Source organism: Prunus persica, chromosome G3, assembly GCF_000346465.2.
Source record: "Prunus persica cultivar Lovell chromosome G3, Prunus_persica_NCBIv2, whole genome shotgun sequence".
Lineage (NCBI taxonomy): Eukaryota > Viridiplantae > Streptophyta > Magnoliopsida > Rosales > Rosaceae > Prunus > Prunus persica.
The window spans coordinates 21855727-21865372 of NC_034011.1; the positions used below are offsets into that span (position 1 = coordinate 21855727).

Sequence of the window (9646 nt, forward strand, 5' to 3'; positions counted from 1 at the left end):
TATGGAAGTTTATTTGGGATATCTGGTGTTGGTGGATGACACCATTTTATGGTCACAAAAAAAGAAAAGCAGTTCATAACTAGGGGTGGCGGGCTTTCAATTATCCTCTTTCTAGTTTTGGGTTTTCGGGCCAAGTAGTTATGTAGAGGAAGATATACTAGCCCAAGCTAATAAAGAAGGTTTGGTAGAATACATCCGACCTCAACGTGGCGACGAAATTGCACATGAGTCTACGACTATTCAACTCTTAACGCTTTTGGGAAAACGACGACATCCTATTCTACTGAGGTAATCAAGAGTGTTTGATTATGAAAATATGTTATAATCAATCATAATCACGTGATTATATTGATGAAGAGAAAAGTATTAGATTCCGTCTTGATGGACGGATTTGAAAGAAAATTTTGAATTTGACAACAAAATTAAATTTAATATAAAAATAAAATTACATTAGTTTGAATCTATTTGAAATAAACTTAATTTAGTACATTTGAAATGACTATGTATAAGGAATCAATCGAAATCCATTTGTTTTCTTGGTTTTTTTCTTACTCAAATTTTGGTATGCATGCCAACGAAGTCTAGTCCAGTGAAAAATGGTCTTGACGTACAGACTAGTGGTTTAATATTCAAACTCCCATGACATTATAGTAGTGTGTGTGTGAGAAACTTTCCTACTATAGTTTAAATTATCACTTATATGTCCAAAAAAAAAAAAATACAAACAATTTTACCTTATAATCTCACTAATAATGGAGACCTTAGTGTTAAGCATTAGACATTTTTCACAACCTGTATGGTCCTCAAAGACTCAAGATTTAATTTTATATTTTTCATGGGCAAGACTTGAAGCAAATGGCATTACAGTAATTACATAATTACCGAACACGAACGCAGGTATGTCATCCAAATCATTAACTATTAAAAAATGTTATGTTTAGCTCGTTTTCTTCGCTTTTTTTGGGTAGGTGGCAAGTGGGGGAAGAATAATTGGTGGAAATGGTTTTCTGATGCCGAAAGGTGCCATCTACCTGCCCCTGCCAAAATAATTGACATGTATGTGGTCTGTTCGTTTCTAGGATTTTAGCTTACATGTTGTTCTCCAGCATTGGTAGGTCACACACCGCATTTATATATTCCCCAAAAAAAGTAGACCAAACAGCACCTAAGGCCGTTAGGATCATCAAGCTAAAACTCTGGTTTTACATGTGTAGTTAGGAGAGGTGAGGCAGGGAAAACAAAAGAAGAAGATAAGATGGGGGTGATCAAGGCAGCTCTAGGAGATGCAGTTCTGACTTCCCTGTGGGTTTTCAGCGCACCAAGTATGGGGGTTTTCACAGTCATCATCGCCTCGTTTCTCGGCATTCAAGCTAGTTCTTTGCTAGGCCTCTTCATCACCACCATAGTTGCCACAATTCTGGTCCTAGCTTTCAGCTTGATAGGCAAGGTTTTGGGTGATGCCAGCTTCAACCCCTCCACCACTGCAAGTTTCTACGCTGCAGGCCTCACCCCCGGCACATCTCTCTTCTCCATGGCCGTCCGGTTCCCGGCTCAGGCAGCCGGTGGAGTAGGAGGTGCCAAGGCAATTCTGCAGGTGATGCCAAAGCAGTACAAGCATATGCTTAAAGGGCCTTTTTTGAAAGTGGATTTGTACACCGGTGTCATAGCTGAGGGGCTGTTGACTTTTGTTCTCTGCTTTTCTCTGCTTGTGATTATTCTCAGAGGTCCTAGAAATCCAATACTGCAGATATGGCTGCTTTCAATTGCTACTGTGGGATTGGTTGTTGCAGGTGGTGGGTACACAGGGCCTTCCATGAACCCAGCAAATGCTTTTGCCTGGGCTTATGTGAATAATTGGCACAACACTTGGGAGCTGTTCTTGGTTTATTGGATTGGCCCCTTCATAGGAGCAACTTTGGCTGCTTCGGTTTTCAAGACTTTGCTTCCCCCACCAATAGCAAAGGAAAAGAAAGCCTAATTAAGATTCAATAGCAGATAGATAGCTTTGGTGTTTATGCATCTCTTCTCTTCTTTGTCTTCTCTTCTTTGTGTATGAATAATTCTCATTGACTCAGCTTCAATATTGCTAATTAAGCACTGCAGAAATCTTAAACCATTTGCCTTTTGTTTGGAAGCAAAGAAAATAAAATGAACTTTCTAGGAACAATGTAGTGCTAATTGTCTTCTTTCAGCTTTATCACTATCTAACGCAGCCGCATGAATTTGTTCTGGTTTTTCTAAGTGATCTGGCTTCCTTTCTCTTTGCATCCATGTGAGCTAAAAGAGTTTGCCCAAAATGGGGCCTCTCTTCAAACAGAGGCCCAAGGCTTGCTTGAGTAGGAATCACCAATACAAACACGGATTGATAAGCTTCTGCATGCTTGACCGTCATCGAACACGCCCCCTCCTCCATATGTAGCCCAAATGGTTAAAGGCATTCACCCATATACATAATGTCTCCAATTCCCTTCGCCCAAATTTTGCTTGTGTAAGTCCTTTTTTTTTGGGTCAAGAGCTTGTGTAAGTCTACGCCGCGAAAAATGATACTTTTTCAACACCTAAGCAAGGTCAAAGTTCAGAATCAGAACAAGCAATGGACTTGTTGAACATACAAACACGGATTTATAAGCTTCTGCCTGCTTTACCGTCATTGAACAAGCCCCCCTCTAAGCAGCTCAAACGGTTAAAAGCATTCACCCGTGTACATGATGTCTCCGATTCCCTCCTCCCAAATGTTGCTTGTATAAGAAAAAGAAAAAACTCCTAAGCAAGGTCAAAGTGCAGAATCAGAACAAGCAATGGACTTGTTGTTTTGGGCGTAGTTTTTCCTTGTTTTGTGCTGTTTCTCTACAGAGGCCCTTGTTGTGATGGTTTTCTTTTTTGGGGTAGTTTGCCAGAATATGGTTCAATATTCGTTTATATGGTGGGCAAGCTGGCCAGAATATGAATCTGGTCCTGAAATTTTTGTGCAAGAAGCATAATTAATCAATTCAAAATCCAATGCCACGCCCAAAGTGAGGAAGGTTTAGTGATGCTAAACACCTGTTAAACCCTTAGTAGTTCGTTGCTCGCGTAAGGGCGATCCATTTTGATGATGAATTCCATGATAACGAGATATAGAAATTAATCATCGCTAGTTTCTCCCGAGGGTGAATTTGTTTCTTCGTCTTTACAAAAAATAAATATAAATAAAAATAAGAGTAATTAATTGTGACACGTTCACTAAAAAAAAAAAAAAAATTTCTTTTGTAGCGAATCATTTTTGTGTAAGAAGCATTATTAATCAATTTAAAATCCAGTGCCACGCCCAGAGTGAGAAGGGTTTAGTGATGTTAGTAGCTGCCATAAAACCCCCGTTAAACCCTTGAATCAAACTCCCAGATCATCATCAACACTCTAAATATATTTTGAATGTTGCAAATAAGAGATTAGTGGAAGCAATATACTGAGATAGATAGAATATTTATGAGTATAAACTGCAGGAATTTCAGAACTCAAAAGGAAAGCTGTCTCACTTAAACATTGGATTTTAAAAAGTGCACAAATATATTATGCAGATTATTAAAGCATGAAATCAAACTGATCAATCTTGCTCACAAAAGCCATAACATGATAGGAAATATACAAGACCACCACATTTGCTCCTGATATTTCAGGCAAAATAGGGGCAGACTGTGTGATCAGGTGCATTAACAAAACACACATGATCGCCAAAGACTTGAAGTTGCAAAGGGGAACTCTTCAGTGGAACATAGTAATTCTTTAAGAGATCCTTGTGTTCCACACCAGAAGATCCATGGGATCATGATCTTCATCATCATAGAGGATATCAGCAGAAGCCATCAAGTACAGATCATTATCGGCCTGGGCCCTTTCGGAAGAGTGTTTGATGGGTATGCAGGTGTGGTGTTCATCATCAGAAGTGCCTGCCTTCTGTCCTTCAGCCAAAGCCTATATCATTATCAAAATGAAAAACCAAATATTTGATTAATCCATGAGATCCAAGTACTAGATATGATATTATTTGGCCAATAACTATCTTACCTGGAAAATGTGGCACCAAATATTAAAGAGCACAACAAGCCATGGTGCACATGGGTTCTCCAACTTGACATCTCTTGTTTTTAGCCCACTCTCCTTGACCTTAATTACCTCCTCCAACCACCACCTCCACCACCACCTCCTCCGCCACCGCCCTTCCCATTCACGCTGACAGAACAAGAGGAGCATAATATTGCATGGCTTGAATGTTGCAGTCGAGAGAAGTTCCCGAGAACAATAATGCAAGCTAACTGCAGGCACATCCATGGCTTGAACTACTTGAAGGAAGTTCAAATATTGGTGCATTTCTTGGCTACCTATGTTTGCTTTTCGGTTCCATGCCATGATCACTAGGCTGCCAATTGCCCCATCCCAGCCTTGAAATGATGCCACATTCAAGTCCTCATCCAATAGAAGGCTACCAGAATTAGGGTACAGGATCTTGGACAGGGAAACCATTTTGTTCAAACTCAATCAAAGTGACATCCTCAGCTCCACTGAACAAAACAAGATGCATATATATATATATATATATATTTGCAATCAAACTGCTGATCACATTGTGACAAATATTTCTACAAATTACCTCTTGGCAATGTTTAAAAAACATGGCATAATAAACAACTCAAAATATAAAATAAATGACAACAAAGGAACAAAATATTGCAGTTTATTAAACCAGAACTAGTTGGCTTCTAATATATCTATATATATAAAGCAAAAGGGAGAGAATGGTGAAACATTCAAAATACCAAAAAATACCCTTAGTTAATGCAAATATAAAGAATTGAAATTATTAATTAAATGAGAATAATATGGTAAATTCACACTTTTTTATATTAAAAAAATAAAATTAAAAGAAAAATCAGATAATGGATCCTATTTTTATGAAATATGACTACTTATTATCTTTTTTAATTCTAAAATAATTTTTAAAATTTTTAAAAAAAGCTTCTCGCATGCGCGGAGAGAAGCTAGTAAATAAATAAATAAACATTATTAAGACAGATCTTCAAAGTAACATTCCACTGAACACGGTTACACAGATCTTCTCTTCCATTGGCGCAATCCGAATGTAAGATCACATAAAACACAAGAGAAAACAACAAAAACCCAGATGGAATGTGCACTTAAAGACAAAACCCAATAAGAAAATCCACTCTGGCATGAATATTTATATATGCAGCAAGAAAACCAAATTAATGAAAGAGAAAGGAAATTAAAATATTAAATTAACAGTACGTACGTACCATGGAGCTCAAGGAAAGAGGTTGAAGATGAAGATGGCGAGGGAGTTATAAAGAGCATGAGGCAAAGTAACAGTTCGAGAACGAAAAGCTTCAGCCGAGGCCATGATCATGAACAGTGCTCTAAAACCCTCTCGCATATAAAGAGCATGGGCAAAGTAACAGTTTGTGACGTGTAATCCGACCATGAACAAGGTTTAAATAATAATCAGCACCAAAAAAGAAAGTAGGTAACGTTTTCAGGTTCATTGAACCTGGCCTTCTTCAGTGGAGAATGCACTTTTTGCTATTTTACACTTAGGCCTCGTTTGGTTCATGGAACGGATTTGAGGAAAAATTATTTTCCATGTTATTTACCAAGGGATTGGAAATGGAGCTTCCTTTCCCATGTTTGGTAATCCTGCAAAAGTAACCAAGAAATACCACTTTATTTCATTTCACATGTTTTTATTGATAACATAGAAAAAAGTACAGAGTAGCCGCAATGCCAAATATAAGTACAACATCTCCAATGACTAAACACAAAAATAAATTGGTTTGATAGGAAGAGAATTACGCATGCCAGAAAAACCTAAAACCTCCAATTCGGCAGACAAAAGCACCTGTACTCAGACCTACAATACAGATCTACCGTGCAAAGGTAGTAACGGCAAATTCGCATCGAAAAGTCCAACACTAAATACAAACATCAACAAACTTCTATTGAGTTTTTGAGAATTATTATACTAAAATAAACACAGAAACAAGGACACTGCACCACATCCTCTCTAGCAAACCAAAGAGACTCGTAGCACTAACATGGCTAAACCTCTTATTTTGTACATGCAAAACTCCATCCTACACAAACCGACAACAATTACTTTTCCAACTCCAAACACTGAATTGGAGCAAAATCCATGTGAGTAGACCAAAAGCTGCAACAAAATCATGGCGTCTAAGGTGGATTGCAGTACTTGCTTTAAAAACACAATGAAAATCGAAAAAAAAAAAAGCTGGGTCAGCAACATCACACCTCATCCCAGCGACAGCAAGACACATCCAAGAACAACAAAAGTCACCAAGGACCTACAATAAAAAGCACACAAACAAACAAACAAAAGACAAGATCCAGATAGATTTGGGCAAAAGGACCTAAAATCCAAACGAATCTGGGGAAAGAAGAGGAGAGGGGAAGAAAACTAGGAAAGGAGAAAGAGAGATGAGGAGAGAAATATAGAAGATAGGGAAGCCACCCACCCCCATAAGTGGGCGACAGCTGCAGTGCAAGCTTACAGTTTCACCTTTAGAGAGAGTTTAGGGTTTTGCAATAGTTTAGGTTGTCTACTCACATTTTAATTCTCCTGATTGTTTTATTTCCTTTCACATGTTTGGTTTGTGTAGGAATGTAAAACAAAGTTTGTTTTATTTTTCAATTATACCCATATGAAATCAAATAAAAAAAAGAATGCATTTAATGATATATTGTAATTCTAACAAATAGAGACAATATGGTCATGAAAAATGCGTATTTAATGTTGGCTCATTTCCCAAACTTTCCAATGAGAAGGAAAACAAATCCCAAGAGGGAGGAGGGCTTCACTTTCCCATGTGCAAGACAACGATTTTCCATGCTTGGACTTACCAAACATAGGAAAGTAATTGATTTTCCATTCCCGCCTCATTTCCCATTAACCAAATGGGGCCTTAGGTAGAAGGAATATTTGTGGACATGTTGATAATCCCAACCATGCATGCCTCGTAATGTTATATTGTCCCTTTCTTTAAATACTCGAAAAGATTATTACATGTTGGATCGATGTGATCGAACACAAGATCTCGAGTACAAAATATTCTCTTACTATACTTAGAGACTGTTTGAAAGTGCTTTTAGAAAAGTTAAAAGTAATTACATATCATAAAAGTGTACTTCTTATAAAAACATTTCCAAACAAACCCATATAAATGACACTAAAACACGAGGAATATAATGATTTCATTCCCATCATCATAACCTTTAAAATGTAAAAATCAAAGGAAGTCATATGGGTCCTATTTTATAGGCTTATTTGTAGTAATGGTCCCTCAACTATACTCAGAGTTACATTTTGGTTACTCAACTCCAAAAATAGTTACAGAGGTCACTCAATTAGGTGTTGTGTTGCACCATTAGTCCTTCCATCTAACTCTGTTAAATTTTCTGTCAAAAGTGAGGGTAAATTTGGAAATTCATCCACAACCCTCCCCTTCCTCCACAACTCTCAACTTCCTCCATTGCCCCAACCTACGCCTTCCTCCTCCAATTCCTCCCAACCCCAATCCCTATCTCTCTATCACACTGGGCACCCATCCCTAGCCTGTATTCCTCAAAATGCTCCAGACCCAATTCTCACCCTCCCATCCCTTCCCCATTTCCCTTTCTTCCCACAAAAACTTAAAAGGCCTATAATTTAAAATCAACCAAGAACAACTATTAGCAGTTTAAAAAAATGGAGATCTCCAATGAGCTCACATGAGAAGCATGAAATGCTCTCTCTCTCTCTCTCTCTCTCTCTCTCTCTCTCTCTCTCTCTCTCTCTCTCTCTCTCTCTCTCTCTCTCTCTCTCTCTCTCTCTCTCTCTCTCTCTCTCTCTCTCTCTCTCTCTCTCTCTACATTTATGGATGTTTATGGTTGATGGTTTATAGTGAGTGTTGGGTTGGGGTGGGAGGAAGGATTGGGTGGCGAGTTTGGTACGAGGGAGGAGAAGGAATTGAGTTGTCTTTCTCTTTTTCTACCCAGATTTTGGTACAAGGGATGAGAAGTAAGGATTGGGTTGTGACAATGGAGGGTTGTGGATGAATTTCTAAATTTACCCTCATTTTTGACAGAAAATTTAACAGAGTTTGACGAAAGGACTAATTGTGCAAAACAACACCTAATTGAGTAACCTTTGTAACTATTTTTGAAGTTGAGTGACCAAAATATAACTCCGGGTATAGTTAAGAGACCATTACTACAAATAAGTTCATTTTATAAAAGTGGGTCCTACAACTAACCCTAACAAATTGTTGAATATTTGGTTTTTATTTTTTCTGTGATGATTTTGAATGTTTGGAAAGGGATGGATTGTATCTGCCCAGAAGTATAGTCTCTATTCGAATAGGATGAAATTTGTTTAATTGAGCATAACATTATGTTCAAGAAAGGGACAAGACCGCTTGACAGAATCTAATTTAGGGTTAGAAATAGTATGGATGTTTGTGGGTCGTGGGGTCCCCTCCGTAAAGCCACAAACAATAATTTAAACCGAGGAAGTCTATGAGGTTGCCTCAATTATTGTGAACCCCTCATACTTCTCTCAGTTCTCTTAACTTTTTGTTTGGTTTTTGCTTTTTCTTTACATTTTAAATTCTTTACAAACTTGCTTGACCCAAAAACCAGCATGCTCCTTGTTCATAGAGCCCACAAACTTGACTATCTATTCAACGAGGCGTCGGCTGGGCTGCTTTTGACTGTTTGATAATTCCTCCCTTTCAGCGAAGTTACTACCAGGTCAAAAAGAACACAAAGGACACATAGCGATACAGTGAAGTTTTATCAGGAAATTTTGGATTCTTAGCTCCCTATCCCTCTAAATTGAACCCAATTACGCATTCGTTTTTAGGAGAAAGTTTTCAGTGAGACATGACAACTCTCTATTATGAAAATCACTTAATTACACGAGCAACACACGGGTAATGGATAGATGTAAAGAAAAGCCATGTCACTCAGAAAGGCTTTTTGTTCAATTTGATTCAAGAGAAACATAATGAAAAAGAAGTAACACAGTCAAATAGCACCCATAATAATACAGATAAAATAATAATGAAATAATACAGTCAAGGTGGAAACAGAATCTTAATAATGATGACTTAAGCTGTGAAGGGCAGGTGAAGCAACCCAATTGGCCATCACATGTGGTTTTGTGAAAAGCTGCATCATCAATTATGGCATTGGCACCCAACAGCAAAAGCTAAAGGCACTAGAGACTTTTCCTTCTTTTTGCTTTTTTTTCAGTTCAAGAGAATCTACCAAGATGAAGACACCATCATTCCGTCACTTCTTGTCATTTTATTTTTTTTATGCGACATTCTTAGTACTGAAAAATAACCTTCCTCCACCTCTTCTTTTTCTTTTTTCTTTAATTTTTTTTAAATTTTTTTTATTTAATATTTATAAATAAAAAAAACACAAAGTTTGATCATTCTAAGGGTTTGAGAGGTAATTCTGGCTGATTGTAAGATGTTTATCTGATTTGAATGAAGTTCATTTGCTTTCGATTAAAAAAAAAGAAGAGGTTATTGGTTCTTGGAATAATTAGATCTCTTGCAAGTACCAGGAGACAAGTAATGTCATTAGAGTC

The 9646-nt window shown here is 37.6% G+C and overlaps 2 protein-coding genes across 2 annotated transcripts; one reads left to right on the forward strand and one right to left on the reverse strand.

The window, feature by feature from the left end:
• Nucleotides 1064-2173, forward strand: LOC18782318 (aquaporin SIP1-1). The gene has a single exon (XM_007215835.2). The coding sequence runs from the start codon at nt 1256-1258 to the stop codon at nt 1976-1978; it is 723 nt and encodes a 240-aa protein (XP_007215897.1). The 5' UTR covers nt 1064-1255; the 3' UTR covers nt 1979-2173.
• LOC109947801 lies at nt 3444-5447 on the reverse strand. The gene is made up of 3 exons (XM_020558916.1): nt 5292-5447; nt 4045-4538; nt 3444-3951 (listed from the first exon to the last, which is right to left on the reverse strand). The coding sequence occupies exons 2-3, from the start codon at nt 4498-4500 to the stop codon at nt 3763-3765; spliced, it is 645 nt and encodes a 214-aa protein (XP_020414505.1). The 5' UTR covers nt 4501-4538; nt 5292-5447; the 3' UTR covers nt 3444-3762.

Bases quoted from the DNA above. Each gene is read 5' to 3' on its own strand.
- LOC109947801 (XM_020558916.1), bottom strand. From the start codon at position 4,500: ATGGTTTCCCTGTCCAAGATCCTGTACCCTAATTCTGGTAGCCTTCTA. The intron at 3,952-4,044 runs GTAAGATAGTTA...ATAATGATATAG, and splicing joins TTTGGTGCCACATTTTCCAG to GCTTTGGCTGAAGGACAGAA.
- LOC18782318 (XM_007215835.2), top strand. From the start codon at position 1,256: ATGGGGGTGATCAAGGCAGCTCTAGGAGATGCAGTTCTGACTTCCCTG.